The sequence below is a fragment of the Pezoporus wallicus genome, unplaced genomic scaffold, assembly GCF_028554395.1.
Source record: "Pezoporus wallicus isolate ANWC-B61680 ecotype Strahan unplaced genomic scaffold, APGP_CSIRO_Pwel_v1 contig_9942, whole genome shotgun sequence".
NCBI lineage: Eukaryota > Metazoa > Chordata > Aves > Psittaciformes > Psittacidae > Pezoporus > Pezoporus wallicus.
The window spans coordinates 304718-325160 of NW_026641239.1; the positions used below are offsets into that span (position 1 = coordinate 304718).

At 38.3% G+C, this 20443-nt stretch overlaps 1 protein-coding gene across 2 annotated transcripts in view; it reads right to left on the reverse strand.

Moving 5' to 3' along the window:
- Nucleotides 1-20443, reverse strand: part of ATP2A2 (ATPase sarcoplasmic/endoplasmic reticulum Ca2+ transporting 2) — a 44952-nt gene that overhangs the window by 13640 nt on the left and 10869 nt on the right. For both annotated transcript variants that reach the window (XR_008973966.1, XM_057422659.1), the window contains exons 5-9: nucleotides 20305-20443; nucleotides 8878-8958; nucleotides 6995-7080; nucleotides 5584-6048; nucleotides 2858-2946 (exon numbers count right to left, since the gene is read on the reverse strand). Coding sequence is in view for 1 of the 2 variants with exons in the window: in XM_057422659.1 (XP_057278642.1) it covers nucleotides 2858-2946; nucleotides 5584-6048; nucleotides 6995-7080; nucleotides 8878-8958; nucleotides 20305-20443 (860 nt within the window). In the remaining variant the exon portion in view is untranslated. The remainder of the gene's footprint in view (nucleotides 1-2857; nucleotides 2947-5583; nucleotides 6049-6994; nucleotides 7081-8877; nucleotides 8959-20304) is intronic.

Consider the following 20443-nt stretch of genomic DNA (forward strand, 5'->3'; position numbering starts at 1 on the left):
CTTTACTGTATTCCCATTTAGTACAATGCTTATTAGTTATGGGCTTGGAACTACAGAACAAGAAAACTGTCGAGAAGAGCAGGTTTAATAAAAAGGTGAGTTCTGAAGTTCAGATCAAAGAGTCATGAACAGAATTACATGGTCATCAATGAAATCACTACCTGAATTACAAAACCTTATTTCCTCCAGTGATAGTCATACAGCAATGCAGAAGAGCTCAGGGAAGAGGCATATGAGAGCAGTATTAGAGTACGCACATGACTTGGCTGTTCCAAGCAGAAGAGGGATACTGTTGGGAGGGATATACTTAGGAGTTCAGCTTCCTTAACCTTACTGCATATTCTAAAGATTTACTGCCATGCATTAAATGCATCCTCTGGGCAGGCATAAAAGAGATTTGGCTTCTTATTTCTTAAAAATTACCCTGTGTTATATGTGACCCTCCTAAAGCAATGAAGAGCTAAGTAATTTCATAACACAAATGCCACTACAAAAGAAATGCTCTGTTCTAGTAGTCATGTATACCCAATGATGAACAGCTGAAATCTTTCCTGAAGTAATGCACCATTTAGACGTCACAAAGAAGCAGCAACTTCTCTGCTTTGACATCTGGAGATAGGTAGCAAATGAATTCATTTTCTGTAACATTAGCATACTTCTAGAGTAAGCATAAAAGACCCAAGACAGTGTTCAATACTGTTATTCCCCCCCACCAGAATTAGCAAGACATAACTCATATACGACATGTTTCATTAAAGCTCCCAGGGAGTGGAAAAAAGGTCTGGTGGTAGAAAGATGTGGATCACTACTCCAGAAGAATTCCTAACACAGACTACAATGTGTCCTATTATGTAAGCTTTTGTTCAGTCTCTTGCAGTACTGCAAACAAATTCCAGTGTTGTATAATGCAGCATGTGAACCAAATGCATCTTAGAAACACAAGTATGTTTTGCAAGTGCCATTTTGCACATAATACTATAGCTGTAAGCAGTGGCTTTAAAGTGTCAACTCTTTAAACTTCCCAGCAGCTCCCAGTTTGTCACACTGCCTATCACAGTTAATACTTCCTGGTTTCACCTGTTCTGAACTCAAAGAATTAAGCTGTTTGACAATCTCCTAACATCCCTGGGAAATCTGTCACTGTAACAACATTTTAGTTTTTCCAGTAAGAAATATTTGTAATTTTATATTCTGAACAACATCTTAGGGGAAGTAATGTATCAAATACTGTAAGAGTGATTGAAAAAAACTGATTTATTGCAAAAACACTTAATGGTTATGAAACAGAGTAGGCTGCCTGTACAGCTGTGGGGGACAACAGTATCTGAAGTTAAGTATAACAAGAACATCTGTCGGGAAGGTTCAGATCTAGGACAGGTCCTGCTCTGGGGCAGTGCAATGCACTAGGCTGCTTCCTAATTGTCCCCATAAACTTCTTTGTCAGTGACAGTTTGCAATTCAAAGTCAGTCACCTTAAAATCCTCACAAAGCCAAGGATTTCAAAAGCTTCCATAAATGCAGAAATAAATCAGCCCTAAAGGTTTCAGCATTTAGCTATTTGTTTCCCTGTGCTCCAGTAACAGCCTTTCCATGGCCATTTCCCTCTCACAGAATGTTCTTTACGTACGTGAATACGGCGCAATGAACATGTTTGTTCACATTTCCCTGGTTCCAGCAAGTAAAAATAGAACGTTAACATACATTGATGGCTGTCATCTTATACTCAACATCTGCCACCACACTATATTTTATTGTTTTGTTTATCCAGAGCTCTTGCAAGACCAGCTAAAGCGTAATAGCTGGATGCTTTGCAAGAGCTAGAATGTCACCTTGCCTAAGTAAATGCTGTACCCTGAACTGACAGCATAAGCTTTTGACAGCAATTAGCTCTGAAACAAAAGAGAATTGGGGAATTAAGATTTCCAGCTGCTGAGAACACTATGGTTTAACAGCTATGAAAATTAAACAGAGATAATCACTATTGAGATCAGTGAAGTCATGGAGTCAGAGGCATGCATGTGGAACTCTGTAAGGTTGAAATGTTTACAATAACTGACTCTTAAATTCTACTTCATACATAGTACTATTCTCTTTTGCAAGTAAAACTGAACTGGTGAGATTAAAAGCATATGGAAGACTGCAAAAGTAAAAGGAACTGCAGCAATCCAGTAAGAAAAAGCTCTCCTTCTAGAAGCAGAGCCCTAAAAATACCTAAAATTGTCAGGATGAATCACCTATCCCACTACTAGAGACTTGCAACTGATGAAGTAAACCAGACACATCATTCCTTTCCTAAGGGAGTGGGCTTAACACCAGCTCAAATACCAATGGCTGAGACAAACACACATCTATTCAAGTACAGATGCAGAGACCAATAAACTGCTGAAGGTAGGGGACAGGAAATTGCAGTAAGTTTAAGAATTAACTCTAACACATTCATAGGAAAAAAAGAATCTCCTACCTTCTCTGAGGAAGGGGAATAGAAACACTGAGTTCACAGATTAACAGAAGCTGTTCAGATTCATGCAGGGTTTTAAGCACTGGGATAGCTCATCTCAGTCCAGTAAGATTTCAGTAAAATAAATCCTCTCAACTTACCCCTAATTTACTTTTAGGTTATCAAAGAAACATTGGAATGCTGGAGTCTGTGTTCAGTTAGTTTCATGAAGGTTTAACTGAATAGAATTTAACTTCCTTTTCCTGTTAATTACTTTCCCCTCTAGCCCTTCAGTGTGCATTCTCACTGCTTAAGCTTTTGTTTATTAACTATCACTGCTGAATATTCCATGCATCACTTTTCAAGCCTAAAGTAACAGCGCATAAAGAGACAAATATTTAACTCCAACAGAACACTTACACTTCTCCCATGGGAGCGTATGTTGAACCAGTTACAGTAAATTCATTCAGAGAACAGGAATCTCCTTCTACTCTCTCCAGGATAAACATCTGAAATTAAGAGTTAGAAGCATTATTACTTTCGAACAATAATTAATGTAGAGATTTAAACACAGGTGTTAAGCAAGCAGGTACAAGAGGCAAGCTCAGGTTGAACACACAAACTAGACAAAGCCAGATATGACATTATGTACTTCAACCAAATATGTGTTTGCACAGCCCCTTATACTGAAGCACAAAGTGCAGAAAAGAGCATTTCTGCTTAATTGATCTCATCTGAGAACTGAATTGTGGCACAAGTACATCACATAATTGAAAGCCACATAATTACACACACTTAACTTCAGCTGTGAAAACTACTCACACATCCACTGGACAATCCTGAACATAGCCCAAAGCTCTTCCTAGGCTTCAGACGTGTAAATCAATTCTCCTGTGTGTATTTAAAACAGCAGCTCCAATAAAAGCAGCACAGGGCAGCTCGGAAACTGGAAGTTCTCGCCAAAGTAAAAATAAAAGCATCTACAAATACCAGAAGCTTCTAGATCTAAGAAGTGAGATTTTAGGCAAGAGCCAGACTATGGCCGGTTTCCCTTAATACCAGCCACTAAGTTTTTCCTTGCCCTGGTTTTGTAGTTTTAAGTCACCTTTTTTAAGCTATCAGTGCACTGGATGATACATTCAGACAGCTCAAGTGCCCTTCTAGCACAGGCTGAAGTGTTACTTTCAGCTAGAGACTCAGCTGCACCCCATGGCACCTGCATCTCAATCTTGCCTTTGTGTTTGTTTCCTTTCTAGGAGACCTATAGGCAAAACCACATCTGGGATTGATGGGAGATAAAAACCATAGTGCCTGAAGTTGTCATACTCATACCATGACTTGCTGGAGTGGCAGCAGAGAAGAAAATTTAATCACTAATTGATTCTATATCTTAATGGAACATCTTACCCATTGGTTAGCATAAGCCATTTTGCCAGTGTCTTTCCTTCCCTATATTGTGCTGCCTTATGTTTTAGGCAAACATCTTCACAACATACAGCCTAATAATTAGGTGTTCTGCAACTGATCTGCATCAATGCCCTATAATCTTCAAAGTGGTTTAAAGATCAAAAAGCTAGACAAGCCGATGAATCAGAAGTCCACAAAGAGAGTAAGAGCATTCTCAAAGGGAGATACAGCAGGAGGACCTTAAAACACATTCCCTCAAGTCTCCTCCTAAGGCAGTATCATTTCTGACTGAAACTTCTTTAGTACAGAGATCTTTTGGACACTCAGTCGTAACTCCTGACATAAAATCTAACTACAAGTAGCATTACTGTTGTAAACCAGTCTTCCTCAAAAGCCAAGCAAAAGTGAAACCAAGCAGCAGCGTAGAGTTCACAGATACTATGATTTTGCTACATTTTGCAAAATCTTGCAATGAAGGTTATTTTGTAGCTGTCAGAGGTTAACAAGGAACCAAGCGAGTTGCACTGGACAAAATCTGAAACATTTAGCCCTTTAAACGCAAGGACTAGAGCAGTTTGAGCTTTTAAATAACCACCACTTAAAGGATGAGTTAAGCAGGAAGCCTTCTGCTTTTGGCATCTGCATGATGAAAAAAAATCCCTGCAAAGACTAGGGCAGTTATGCAACTCTACTGCAAGTAACCTCCTCTAGAATACTGATGAGCAGCTGCTTTGTGTCTCTTAGGTATAAATACTACAATACTTAAGGAAGTAGAACAAGTCAACCACCAATTAGAAAGAAAAAGCCATCAATCACATGAGAATAAAGTGCTTAAGGCTTACAACCTTTCACCACTGGTGTGCAGCACTCAACATTTATACGTTTGGAATTCTAACCCGATGTAATGACTGAACATTTGATGTCCTAGGGTTGCTACACCACCACACATCTACAGTTACACAGAAGAACCTCATGTTTTCTCCATGAAATTACTATACCAAATATCAAGTATAGGAGAAAGAGCTGGCAACTGAACATGCGTCATGTTAAGCTATAAAAGCCCCAAATTCATCGACACTAGAACGAATACTGGGGGGAAGGGACAAGGGGTACTAACTTATGCTTACCTAAAGATATGCCACACGTTGAAGATGACCCTGGCAATGCTGGTGTCAGATTAGTCATACAATACTGCACACTGGGAACACCAGTGATCTCCATCAGACCAATAAGAGCTACTGAAGATAAAGTAGCCAAATAAAGGTGGAACCACTCAGTAGTGGTTATCCAAGTTACTGTAGTAATGGCTAAGTTTCCCTTTCACTGTCATCTTGCTAAGTAAAAGAAGCAAGTCTTTCTCATTTACACTGTAGAAGCAAGATGTGTGTAACTACCTTACCTTTCTGAAACGGGATTAAATCATACTACATAGTTACCAGTAGACTGAATGGTTTATAGACAAGTCAATGGAAAGCTGCTTGCAAACAACTTTGCCTTCCATCAAGTGAGGGTACAACTATTTTTGGCCATGACTAAATAAGGGAAGAGATAAAAGCCTTAAACACTACACTACACAGTGGAAAACTGAATTAAAAGTGGAAGCTTATCTTAGGAAAATAAAGCAAGATTTTTATGATATGAGAAACCCAAAGACTTGCAATCAAAAGAATTCAAGCAATGCTGACTATTCAGAGGGGCTGAGGAGAAAAAGCAAAATAGAAGCAGCTAGTTCAACATACCCTGCAGACTGACATCTGATTCGTGGTCAGAGTACCAGTCTTGTCAGAACAAATAACTGAGGTGCAGCCCAAGGTTTCCACAGAGGGAAGACTTCTAACAATGGCGTTCTTCTTGGCCATTCTCCGGGTTCCAAGAGCCAAGCAGGTGGTAATGACAGCAGGCAGACCCTCAGGAATAGCAGCGACAGCAAGAGCAACAGCAATTTTAAAGTAATAGATAGCACCTCGAATCCAGGAGCCACCGTGAACCGGATCATTGAAGTGACCAATGTTTATTATCCAAACAGCGATGCAGATAAGCGAGATGACTTTTGACAGCTGCTCTCCAAACTCATCCAGTTTCTGTTGCAGCGGGGTTCTCTCCTGCTCAGTAGCCACCATCTCATCACGGATTTTGCCAATTTCAGTGTTTACTCCTGTTGCAATAACCACTCCCATAGCTTTACCAGCAGCAATGTTAGTACCCTATGTAAAGAAAAGGGAAGAGGAAACTTATAGCCAAGCTATAAACAGGTTTGGGGGGGTGTGTGTGTGTCTGTCTGGTTTTGTTTTAATTTGATTTAAAAACCCCAAACCTACAAAACCACCTTAGGCAAGTCTAGACTGTGTTTCAGCTAGGATACACAAAGAGATGAGGAGAATGACATTACCCCAATATCTGTTAAGGGAATACTCCAATGTAGAATTTCTGCTTACAGAATGGGCCCCAACTGAAAAAGTACCGATCGACAATAAGCAACATAGTCAAACCCCGCTGCTGAATAAGCAGTATGTATTTCAAATGGAATTTTAAGCGGGTTTTTCTTTCCTTCCTTTTGTGAGGATTGTATTTTGCCATATTTAATGTTATTTACTATGAGTAATAGATGTGCTCTCTGGGGCTCCCTGTGAACAAACTCAACATGAGAAAGAACAGTTAGATTTTCTTCAAGGTGCCTGCCAACAATATGGGAAGTTATTTTGTTATCTGAAAGGCATTCAATGCTTCCTTTAAGGAAATTCACACAACCTACTTAATTTCTATTGATAACTAGCTTTCTAAGTTTCAGCCACCCAACCCCACAATTGGTGTGGGCTTTCTTACCAGTCTTAAGAATTATTACTTTAGAAAAGCAGCATAAAAGCACTTTGAAGGTGTGTGTTCTTCAGCTTTCAAGACTTTCTCGTGAAGGACAAAAATTAGTTTCCTCATATAAACTCGTTCCAAGCAACATCTTCACTCAGGACCTCTTTTATTAGAAATTATTTCTATTTTTTAATTCATTTAGTTCCATGTACATAGACACACACAGATAATACAGCAAAGAAGTCCTACAGCTTTTAGGTGAAGACCTGAATTCTGCATATTTTTGTTTATCAGCTTCAGTATTATTTTAGAGAAGTTTTAAACATCTAAACCCAAGTAACTTACAGAAAAAAGCATGTTCTTCTTGTCTTGGTTTACAGCACGAGGATCAGGCACAGGGTCAGTGTGCTTAATAACAGACACAGATTCACCTAAAATTAAGATAATAGTCTTAAGAAGAGATTATACATATAGCACCTGGAGTCCTATAGGGAATCAAAAAGTTATAATCCTCAGTCCTAAGATTTTGGAGGCTGTCAAACTTCTTTCCTCAAATGATTTTATTTAATTGCTTAAGTGAAACAGGAAATATTTCAGCTGACAAAAAAAATGAAGCCTGGCTTTTAAGGGAAATAGGAAAGTAAACATTTTATAGAGTTAGACTAAATGAAGCAACACCATCCATGTCTTTCAAGGAACAGGAAAAGTAAGCAGCTGATAATCCACCCCTTCTCTTAATGTAGGAAGATCTACTCCATGAACTATTGTGTGTGTTTTTCATGCAATAACAAGCATTTCTGTTCTTTATGCACTGCAAGAGGTATGTTCTCCTTTAAATAATTAGATGTTACCAGGTTACCAGTTATACATCTGTGATTGTACACATCATTGTTATACTGGCAGACCTGATTTAAGTGTCATGCACCCATCTGGTTGTTAACTCTTCAGACTTCAGAGATGTCTTCCATAAAGACCTTGAGTATCAATTTCTATAAGCATGTCACACAGGTATATAAAGGTTTCTTTTCTATAGAACAAGGATGTTAATTACCACATCAGAATTCATAAGATGCTGCCATCAGCTTCCATCACAGAGTTATGGTATTTTTTCTAAGCCAACAGAGCCAAAGCTTCCTACTTTTAAAAGCTTTAAAGTGGCATTGTAGTCTTCAGTTGTGCTTTATCAGTTAGGAGACTCAAGCACCAACTTAAAATAGGCTGAAAACAGAAAAGGCTTTCTTTAAAAAATGAATTCTGTTATTTAAACAAAAGTAAGGACTTATTCCCATTCTGGTTCTGGTGCATTTCTTCTTCTACTTATTTCAGTTCTGACAGCTTGACGAACATGGAGTGCCTACATTTTCTTATGCTAAACGTAAGTAAGCTCAATCAGTTCTAGGCTATTCAGCATCTGTACTGAGAAACTTTGGAGCCTGTTTCAACATAGATTTGAGGATCAAAAATAGTTTTCTTATGAATACTTTACTGTTTTAAAATTCAGAGCTAGTTAACATTAATTTATGCTACCAAAACAGGCAGACAGATCTTCATGTTCCAGCCAAGAGAATCCACGTTATAGCACGCCTGGTTGATTCCTAGCTTCTTTCCTATATTCAGAAGTACTGCTACTTTGTTTTGTTTTCAACAAATCTGAAAAGTGCTCTAAATATAGCTCCTGCATTGGAGAGCTGGTACCAGGAAACACATGAATGTTCATGCACAGAATTTCAGCAAATAAGGCTTTAGGACACTCAGTCTTTAGGAACAGTGGTTTAAAAGCTGCCTGAATTTCAAGTTATTCCTTCCTGTGAGATAAAAAGGGTAACGGTTACAAAAGACATTTAGTAAGTTTTCCATACTTTCATTTTTGAGCAGTGACAAGATGTTCAAACCTAGAAGACTACATAAATTAGAACAGAAATCCTTCATTTTGCAGTTTCCCACAAGTTACTGTGTGTCTTGGGAGGGATAGGGAGAAAGAAAGCCCAAAAAAAGCATTACACTTCTCAGTAAGAATGTTTATCCCACTAAAATCAACATGTAAAGCCAGTAATGAAGCAATACATTCAGCCACTCGAAGAGTTAAGTTACTAGATCAGAAATCTACTGCACTTTAATGCAACGGAGCACTTGAACAGCTACAGGCTTGTTTCTAATTGATTATTCTAAACAGTGAAAAGGCACTGGCAATTATGCACATAATTATCCAAAATTCACAGAAATTATACCTGTGAGAATTGACTGGTCTACCCTTAGAGTTGTAGATTTGATAGAAGTAATTCTTATATCAGCAGGAACCTTGTCTCCAACTACAAAGAAATGCACAAGACAAAGTTAGACTGTTGTTATCTGAGAGATTTCTAACCAAGCATACTATTATCTCCATCAGCCAGGAAAACCATTTTCCAGTAATGGTCCAAATGACTGAGATTACTAACAGTGTATTACTACTTTGTGGTTTGCAATACTCCAATTTTCTGAGTATCCAATATATTTCAGCAATTGAGATTTGCCCTCAAGATCTCTATCCCTACCTAACCCCAAAGGAAGAAGCTGTAAATCACTGGATTGTTTTTCTAATCACATGATTAGCACTTGAAAGCAAAGGGAAAACATTATCAGGGGAAAGATATCTATTTCAGAATATGTATTTATAAAAACCCAAACCCCAGAGCTAAAGTGCATCAAGTTTCCTTTTCAGGATGACTGGTCCTGGAAAGTCATCTGGTGGTTTTCCCTATGCCCAAAGCAAGTCCTCTGCTCTCCAAAGACCAGAATGTTATTCACATTTATGTAGAAGCTAAAAGAAGCTGTATTTCCTTTTCTTTGGCATCAATTATGAGAATAATGTGCTCCTGCAAATCTGCTCTTTTAATGTTATCCTTTAATACTGTCAGATGTTTCAGAGTTAGAAGTTAATTTCAGGTCATACACTAGCTTTATTTTTCAGTAATGCTTATTAAACATACCACAATCCATGTCCCAGTTAGAATTCTCTCAGCACTCTTCTGTTTATCTTGTCATATATACTTCTACTTTGCAGAAGAGAACACTGGAGGGAATAAAAACCCAAACCCTCCAACCCTGGTGTTTGAGATATCGAGGCAGCAGGAGATACAGGATGTTAACAGTATGCTCCTAAAGATGGTAGAGGGTAAAGAAGTCAGTTGCCAGAGCTGTGTGGCCAGTTCAGCTCCTGCATCTCTGTCATCCCAGAATTCTTCCACTGTCTTGCTTCCTCTTGTCTAACTTTTCCTCGTTTTTAAGAGCTAAAGCTCCACCATTTTGTGACTACTGTGAATAAATGGCTGCATGCAAATTAACTTGTGCTAAAGCATATTAATGAGAGTCATGTTTCTGACTCATATTGGGGGTTCTACATTCCGTATGTCAATATTGCTGATGAATGTGTATAATCAAACATTCCTAATGTAATTTAGCACTGCGTGTATTCAAGCCTCAACTTCCTTTTTATGATAAAATAAGGGAAGGAAACAGAGAAGGGAGAATAACTAGCTTATAAAAGCTGATCTTCTCAGTAGATGGAGCCTGTGTCTCTGCAGTAAAATTAAAACAAGCTGCAATTCCTGCAGGAACTGCTTATGCAACTAACAGCAATAATGCACATTAACAAATAACAACCATGAGAAACTCCACAGTGGTGGTGCAGCCATAGAACATACAACCACTCACACAAAAACTATGCAACAAAACGCTGAAGAGAATTAAGAGCTGTTTCAAATGCTAAGTAAACTTACATCATGTGACTTCTTCTAAGGTCTAAGAAATCCCAACCATTAAAATCAGCAAAAGATTACATAGTCTTGCTTGTAGACTTAGATACCTATTTTTGTAAGTAGGTATGTATATGAAGGGATCCAATAAATCACCACAAATCCCCTTTCTGTATCATTACAGTATATGAAAACTAATTCAGCCACAATGCCCTTGAGCAGCAAGAGAAACCAGCAGTAGACAAACGGTGACCTAGACCAAAAATGGCAAAACTATTCAATATGCTCTCTTGATGTCATGAGGAGGTTTAGATGCAGACATATAGTAGCAGCTGTTTTTTTAGCTATCACTGAACAACAGGCTAATACTTCAGCACAGTGTGGCGTAACCCCTGCCAATCTGCAGAAACATTCTCAAAGCACTTAAAGCAGCTGGAAAACTGCAGCCAACCCAGATACACTACCACGTTTGACAATACTGTTCAGTATTTATTCAACACTAGCACAAAAAAGCTGTTCAAAAATAATCTTAAAACATTCCAGTAACTGGACAGAACATATGGAAAAGTTTGCAAGTGCTTTTCCAACCTATTTCTTTTGAACAGCTCAGCCGTTCAAACTAGGAGAGACCCCTGCTTTAACAGACAACTAATACTCGAGCATCAGTATGTCCATGAAAACTACCACCATCATTATCAATTGTCTGAATCACCAGAAATGAAGCGTTAAATTTATTAGGATACTGCGGCTTTCTATGTTCCTCTCAACAATTTAAGATAGGACACATTATTCAATCACCATCTTTGCCTGAGAAGCCTGGAGTGAAATATTCGAGGCATTTCCAAGAGGCAGGAAAGCTGTACATCAGGGTCAGTTACAGAACTATTTTAAGCAGCTCTTTGCAAAATAACAGCTCTGACAACCAGTCATTTATAGACTTGACGATACTTTCATGAGCATAACTGAAACTGAATGTACATAGGAAATAATCCTATGGTAGATAGGAACCCACAGGAAATTTCAGTGAGCCGTCTAGTGCAGATCTCATCTCAAAGTAGAAGGCTTTCTTTCCATACACTTCAACGCAGGAAAGAAACTGGGGTGTGGTTTAAATACAATTACATTTCAATCCACACAACCAGTAGAAGTATGACCCAAGACTTGAAAGACAAGAAATTAGAAGGTGAATATGTATTAACATTGCTAAGTACAGAGCTGCTACAGCCTAAATGGATATAAATCCAGTTTTACATCTAAAATAGCAAGTCAGTTGCAGAAGTATTTTCGTTCATTACTTTAACCAAAGGGTTTTTAAATCCTAAATACTCACCCCATTTCTACACCTATTCTGAAGAAACCAAAGCAGCTGCTTTCAAAACTGCCCAGGTACATGTCCTTAAAGCACAGCACAGCCAAACGTGTAACTACTGATTAAAACAGCCCTTCTAACTATAAAAGTGACTGCTCCTTGAAAGAGCAGGAATAGTGGTTGGTTCAAATCATTACAGTTTTATTCATACAACCCTTTTATTCATGCACATGATACTCTTTGAGTTTTTATACTGAGATTCAGCACACAATAAAGGAATGTTTAAAACCAACCTGGTCCCTGTAAGGGGTAAAACAGAATAAACAGCAATTCTATTTAACTGCGCACGAGTCTGTACTGAAGCAGAATATTAAAGTTTCCACTCCTTGCTCAAAGCTGGAGTGGTATTTAGTTGCGATTTGAATTCTTAAAGTTTATGTCAATTATTTTAAAAGAGCCATACTCCCTCACTGAAAACACAGACAATTGAATGTCTGAAAATCCTGGATTCTTCAGCTACCAATCTTATTAGCAGTGTTATCTCGCCAAGATTCCTACTGATTACATTTAACACTGTAGCATTTCTTCTCAAGTTCAAAGCGCTCCACATCTTATCTTACTCCTCCCAGTGCTGTGGCAATGTTATAGGTCATTTTCCACTCTGTATGTACAGCAACTTACATGTATGTTTAATTTCAAGCACAGTACAACCCCACTTAGCAAAGCTCATCAAAGCAGGCGTGCACCTGCAGAAATGATTGCAGTTCCCCAAGAAGGGGTTTCCTCACAAACTAGTCTTTAAAGACAATCCAGCACACAAACTGCCCTGCTCACCTCGCAAAGCTGCCTGAAATGGAGGAGGATTCAAGTCTCCACATCAACTACAAATGTAGAATACATTAAGCAATGTTACTCCCTATTTAACGACAAGCAGTGACTAAAATGATCAACTCACCATGTAGGTATTTCATTTGAGCACTGATAATCCTTTTACTTTACCAGTTTCCAAGACAGCAATACTACTTAATATTTAATTTCAGAATTTGGTCAAAATATGGTTTGAGACATTCACTGGGAGGCCTCTACAGCCAAAATGCACTACTGGCATGTTGCAGGCTAGATCAGCTTGTGGTTTAAGCAACCAAGGAAGATGGGCAGAAGTGCTGAGGCACACTTCTACGAACAGTGAAGCTGGAGGCAAAATAAGCTTATTAAAGCTGTGTGGATTTCAGTCCCTGTTATATTTTTAGCTACATCTGGGTATCAACAAAGAACTTGAGACTACAACAAGACCATATTTATCTTTCAAGTTTCAAATGTTATTATAGGTCTTCTGACCAAAATTGTTGGTAACAGGAGATGCAGGAAGCAGTACTAACCCCCAATAAGCCACTATGATAGACAAGAGACCTCAAAATGAAACTGCTACTTTAAATATGTACTTTGAACACTGATATCAGCTCTGTTAACTGCCTCTGGTCCCTCCCACTTGCTAAGAGGAGGTTTGCAAACAGGTACATTATAAAAAGTGGGAAGTTTTGCTTCCTTTTTATGTTAACAGAAGCATTACAGGAACAATTTATCTTCTCAGCAAAGAAAGTTACATGTCTGCAAACAGCCCACCTACCAGATCACAATAAATCAAAGCACTTTTGCCTGCACAAGTCAGAATGGTTGTTCATATACAACATGCCCCTAAAGCTTTCTTATTTATGTTTATCATTAACTAAAGCTAGTGTCTACCTGTATCTGCTATCAGCAGATCAGGGCTGGAACTGGACTTTAGCAATAAAGATTATCAGTACAGTTCTAAACTATTCTGCCATTGCCATCCAATTTTGTAACTGTTTTAGGCAAGTTCTGAAGAACTAGGACACTTTCAACATGTGGTTGAAGAATGCAGGAACACAACAGTTCCCAAAAGCGAGTAAAAACATCCCCCAAAAAACTGCCATAAAACACCAAAGGGAGAAGACAGGAAAAAGTAAAAAATTGTGTCATTCCACCCCTCCCCTTTTAAGGGTCTTGATAGGCTAAGGTTTATTATTATATGTTCCAGGTCTTAAAAAGACACTAGGGTCTTTTTTCTGCTCCATTAGGATGCTCTAATTTCATACGGCTGTGGTAGAAATGCTATCAAATTCTGCAGATATAACCTACCACACTGCTATTAGAACATACCTGCTTCAAAATACACCATGCATGGGGTTTTAACATTAGAAGAGTCAGGAATGCATTAATAAAGATTTAATACAATTCTTTTGCCAAAAAAACATTAAGTGTTAGCAATTCTTGCCTTTGTTTCAACATTACAAATTACTAAGGGTACAGTTATTTAATGCACTTTTCCTAATGAGATCTTTAGCTTCTTGGAAGAGTTAGTCATTCCAAAGTCCCCTTTCTTGGCCCAAATTAAGTTTCCTATCCTCTAAATTAGAGGACACACCATTGTGTGAACACTTACTAATAAGCCGAGGCAACTGAAGCTTCCAACATTAAGTATGGACATCACCTTAAGGTTTAAGAATTGAGATGGGTAGACTTAAAATAACACATATGTGATGCTACATACTTTGATAAACCAGAAATGAGCATTGTTTCTGCTGGGGGACAGAAACAGTTACAGCTTACACCTGACCAGAACAACTACTTCTATTCAGAAGTACAGCTGTCACAGCACAACTGCTTTATATGTTAAATTTCCTTAACACAAGCTCAGTTTAGCCCCTCTTCCCCACTTGCATGCACACAATCTCATCTTCCTATTGTGTTTCATTTTGTTAGACTATCAGAAACCTCATTTTTCTTCTGTAGCAAGAGTTTTTAAGCATTTAACACTTCCTGAACAGGGTACAATAAAATGCTACCACAAATCAGCAGCTCTACAGAACAGGAAGATTGAGCCTATCTACACCTTCATACAAGGCCAAGAGTGTCAAATTGTCAAAATTAGAAGAGCGACTATGAAGCATATTTTAAGTCTGAATTTCCATTCCAAAGCAGTAAAATATAGCTTTTTCTGACAAGAAATCTAATACCACTGGGCCGTTCAGTTTTAACTGTACCACTACAACACCATTTGCTTTTACTGCTAGGACGACAGAACAGCACATTTGAATACATTCATTCTTTGCTTTTATGATGCACGTTACAGATTAGAAAATGTTCATGAGAAAAAATTATATACTGTACTAAGTAGTGCATAAGACTTGAATCATTCCTATTGTATTTCTTCTTGTTTTGTACAAACACATTTTTAAGTGTCACTCTCTCTGAAGAGGGCACCAGAACACTGAATAAAGTGTGCCAATGGACCCTGTCTGTAAGTCTGCACTTATTTCTAATCTGAATTTATCTACCTTTAGCTTTTAATTAGTGGTTCTATTTATATCATTGTTTTCTAGATTAAAAACTCTTGTGATCAGCCTATAAAAATAGCAGAAAGAACAAAGTGGCAAATTAAGTTTTAACTTTTGCCAGATCAAGTAGAGAACAAAGCCATCTTCACACCAAAGCTGAAGTCCTGTTTCCAAGGTAGGTTGCATTTGGGCAACACAGGGACAAGCAGGAAGAATCCTGGAAGGTGCATTATAACTCTGAGTGCAAGTTGTCTTCAGCCTTGCTTTGCCAGGGTGATATGGTATTAACAGAACATTATCTTCATGGTCAAGTATTTCGGTCAGTACTACCTGTGCTTCTAATAAAACCCAGCTGCAATATTGATTCTAATCGGAGTATAGAACATCAGACATGGTCTGAATTCAGACAATTAAACCACAGTTTCATTGTTTTTACCTAAGAGTTTGGCAACTCTGGAGGAAAATGCTACAGGAGCTGGGAAAAAAAACCAAACAGAAGTGCTTTGCAAGTTTTCAAATGTGTGTTCAAAGTGACACAAGTTTAGGCTGTGCCCTCAGTTGAACCTCACCAGACTTCAGTGGAGTGTGCAATGGAGTTTGGACAGCATCTGGTTATGTCACAACTGCCTCCGATACGTTCATGTTCGACAACCAAAATGCCTGCTGAAGCTCAGATTTATGCAGCACTCGTAGGTATGTTTATCAACCACTGATCTTACTTCTGTATTTTTCCTGGTTCAAAAGCAGTACTTTATGGAACAGGCAAAATAAGTGCAAACCCAACAATTTGCACTAAGAAAATCCAAGCAAACCAAAAACTAACTTGCAGTCAACTTCTTTGTGTCTCAAGTGACCCTCTCAGCAGTATGCTTTTGTAACAGCCTCCAGTAGGTCACTATTCTGGACTTAGGTCTTACTCCTTTTCATTGCTTTTTCATCTCAACAGTTAGAAAAAAAACCAAACCTACATCTCTAGTAGCGAGTCTGAAAAGTGATTCTAGTTATTCAAAAAGCAACACAGGCGCAAGGACCCAGACGTTTTAGAGTGAGATCCTCAATATCAATGTTAATTGCTTATACTATCAGGGAGAACCTGGAGCTCTTCATAACCACACTGGAATTTGAAGGAGTTCAGTTTAAGGATCTGTCTTCCCAAGCTTCTTCACCCCAAAATTTATCTTTCCTTAATTATAAGGTATCTATGCTTTAGGGAAAAGTCTTAAGGTACTCTGCAGTTAGAATTAAAGGCCTCAGAAAGCAGTTCTTGCATGCTTTATGCTAGGTATAATCTTAAAGTTAAATTTTCTGGAATACACACTAATTTAATAAGCAATAGTTTCTGGGAACTCTGTGTGCATTTTTAAGCATTGAGTACTTACAAATGTAAGAGCAGATGACAAGAACTATCATTCAAGACATCAGAGAAAAGGGGAACTACCATGGCTCCAGTTTGGTCACTTACAGATTGCAACTAATATACATTCATTTATTAAATTACAGAAAGTCAGATACACTGTATCTAAAATAAAACATTTTAGACCAGAAAATACAATGGAAGTTTCACGAGCTTCTGTTCCCAAATGTGCTTCTTTAAAACAAAATTATTTGCAATCAGCTTATCTTAACTTGTATACTGGACTTCATACACAACTTCTATGAACTAAAGCCATGCTGCTTTAAGTTTCTGTTTAAAAATGTTACTTCAACCAAGGCAAACAAAACCTCAGTTAAAACAAAGGACTTCTTTACTAAGATACCCACTAGTTACAAATTTAGAGTGCACCCCCCAATAAACTTAAGCTTTTATTAGCAGCAAGATAATCCATTTAAGACAGGCAAACTGAAAAGCCATTTAAGGACAGCATCTGGCCCTTTTTTCAGTTCATCAATTCTAAGAAACAAACAGTGTATCTTAGTAACCCTCACACATTACAGTTCTGAACTATGCCCACCAAAGGTCTGCAAGCAAATTTAAGGCATACAGCCCAAACCTGTAATCCCAATTTCATCCTGGAGAGTTCCCATTGATAGAACAGTATCTTTTCCAGCATCTCTGCTTAAGTGGACATGGAAGAAATTCTTACAAACACATACAGTTAAGAAATTCACACTCTCTGGGCAAACATGGACTACAGTGTCAGCTCATATACCTGCATTTTAGTGTAGGATTGCTGTTGAATTTGTTAACTACTGGGAAAAGGACCCAGTAATTGCTCATAGTGTTCTGCAGTATCTGTATGCACACTGATCCCCAAGAGACATGTAAGACATTAGGTTATCTACCACTTGAGGGATCATCTAATTCAGGTTATTCTATATTTACTGTAAGGTGACAATGCAGTCCTGCAGTTTCTCCCTATTACTTCTAGTCAAATAAACCAGCATCTGTTTCCTCTGTGAACTGATCACTTAAAGAAAACATCTTCCAGGAGCTTTATTTTAGAAGGCCATGGGGCAGACTGTAGTCTATATAATGAATGCAGTCAAATACCATGAACAGCATAAGGACCCAGAAGAAAAAGTAATAGCATAAACCATTATCGCACCGTCTTTGGCTTATGTTAAGCCAACCAGATTATCTTTAATGGGTTCAAAACTACTGAAAATACCAAATGATTTTGGAAATGGCTCAATGCTACTTATTCTCAGGAAAGTCTTGCAATATAAAGAGACAAATACATTCCCCCATTTTCAATCTACCAGTTCCTGCAACAAAGACATATTCCTGTGTCAAACCCACATACAGCTACTTCAAATTAACATAGATGTTATAATGTTAAATACAACTATGTTGTAATGGTAGATCTGTACAAAGTTGTTCAAAATTAGGTATCAGCATAGGGGAGAAACCTATCACCTGGTTATTTATGCCACTTGGTTGAAAGATATCTGCCTGGACACACAAATGTCATTGGCACTTTGCCTAGAATTTCATACCCAGATATGCATCCCAGTATGAAGTGCTCTGTCACTTCCCTACATGGTCATCTTTTTGCAAACACCATGTCAAAGGCCATCGCAGTACTCTTGCACTTGAGGCAGAGACATGCACACAGTCTCTCTCACCTCCAGGTCTTGACACTAACGCTGGTACATAGTGTCTTGCTCTTCTCTACTTGCTTGGTGGCTTTTCTGAGCTTGAGTACGATTCAAATATCATCATTGTCTAGCTACAAGTTAGAATTTATTGTTTCGGTGTCAGAGTTCATCTTATACTGAAGCACTTCTGTATCAAACATCAATGTGACTTATGCTTAAGGTACCTTCACTTAAAGCTGAAGTTGATCATATTTGTCAATGTAAGAAAAATATGCTGAGAGCTTAAGACAAACTGTTGCGTCATCAGCCCCAAGGCAGAATATTTTAACCAGCATGAGCTTCTACAGCCAATCCACAAGCTAGACCACCTACCATAAAGGACAGTCAGAAGCTGGGTAATTTGGTTCCCCTACATGAGCATACTATTTTTTCAGTTTGTCCTCCAACTCTTCCAAAATAGAAAGACTCAAGCAGAAAACTTTCTGCGCTCTAGACACCTGGCAGAGCAGCAAAATCCAGCATTTTTCCTTAGTGAGATACCCCAAACCAGCCCAAAATACATAGTCATCACTTTGCAATTTACCAATACTGCTTTAAAGTACCAAAAAACACAACCCCAGTGTATTCCCAGGATATAAACTGCTTCCAAAACTACCATTCTATTGCTGACATTTAAAAACAGGATGAAGACTTGGACTAGACATTTACTGCAGAATCTGTAATTTATACAGTTCTGTTTGCCTCAAAAAGGACACAAAAAACGTCAGCTGCTGAAATCAAATCTCACTGAACTCACAGCTTTGATTGTACAGTGTAGCAATAGGGAGTCAAAACAGCTGAGTAAGTGACAAGGTATCACAATTCACCCTTTTTTTTCAGCTATCAGCACTTTGTATTTGTACTTGTTCCTCATCAACAGATGTTAAGAGGAAACTAGCTTCAGCCTTCATGAGATTCACACTTTCAACTATCACAGCCAGGGCTGCTGTGGCTGAAATCATCCTATGCACAAAACTGAGGCTCCAAACAGGGCTCAGTGAATGTTAAAAGTTTCTCAAGAAATGAAAGCTGGGCAGAGAGCCAACACAAACTTCATTTTGAGTGCATACTCTCTCTGCTTGCTAATTAAAATAGGAGGATAGTCAAGTTTGAGGGTATATATTTATCTCCCCTTGAGACAGCTACCACCTCTAAAAACAAAGTGACACTAGCGCAAAGAAAGTTTGATGTACACCCTAAATTGTTCCCAAAGGAACAATCACTCACTTAACAGTTAATAATGACCTACAAAATATGAGTATGCCATCAGTCCTGACACTCTACAAGAATCACCTAGTTCTATCTGGGAAGGGATAGGAAACATTAAAGTCACTGACAGGTCTGGTTTAAGAGAAGTTATTGGTATAGCATTATCACCAAAATGAAGGGGGTTTAGCTGTCAGTATACAATACTTCTATTTTTGCACTTCTTCCAAACAAAGATATACCTCTTAGGGCAAATCCGAGTTATCAGAAAGCTGGATGCAATAGTCCAGTCTTTTAAGACTGGTACTTCAAATGCTTACACTGGAGAAACAGGAAGATCTACTTTGTATAGTTCTCTCTCTATTTGTGGTCTCCTACACAGCAACAGGCAAAAGAAGCAATAAAGAATTATGAAAGATGAGGAAACAATGATGCCACATGCTAGTCATACCCGCTGAGAGGGCTGAGGATAACGTCTGTAAGAGAGTTTGAAAGGCACTGCTACTACAAGTGTCAGAGTTGGAATAAACCTTATCTTTCCTTAGATAAAGAGCAGAGCGTGACTAAAAACAAAGTGTCTTTACATTCCAAATCCTAAGGAAACTAAACGTATTTAAAAGCAAGGAAAAAAAGAGCATTTTGTGATAGAAAACAGGCAAGTTAAGACACTCTGAAACCAGACTCTAGGAAATAGTCCTGACAAGTGTTAAACCTGTGCTCCAATTAAGATGCTTTGCTTTTAGACCTACCAATTAAACTAAGTGGCAATTTGAAAAACAATTGCCTCTGTGCAAATGCACATTTAAGGTAATTATGGATGAAGAGAGGCAAGACTGATCTGAATTGAAAGCACATACTTAGGTGTCTTTGAAAACTCCCCCCGGGGCCTCAAATCATTAAGATAAGGCCCCCACAACAGTTTTACACTACTATGCTAATACATGTATGCAGTACAGAAATGAGTCTTACCTGCCACTTCTACAATATCACCTGGGACAATGTCTCTTGCTTTAATCCTCTGTACACTTTTTCGGTCTTGTCGATACACTTTACCCATTTCTGGTTCGTATTCTTTAAGGGCTTCAATAGCATTTTCAGCATTTCTTTC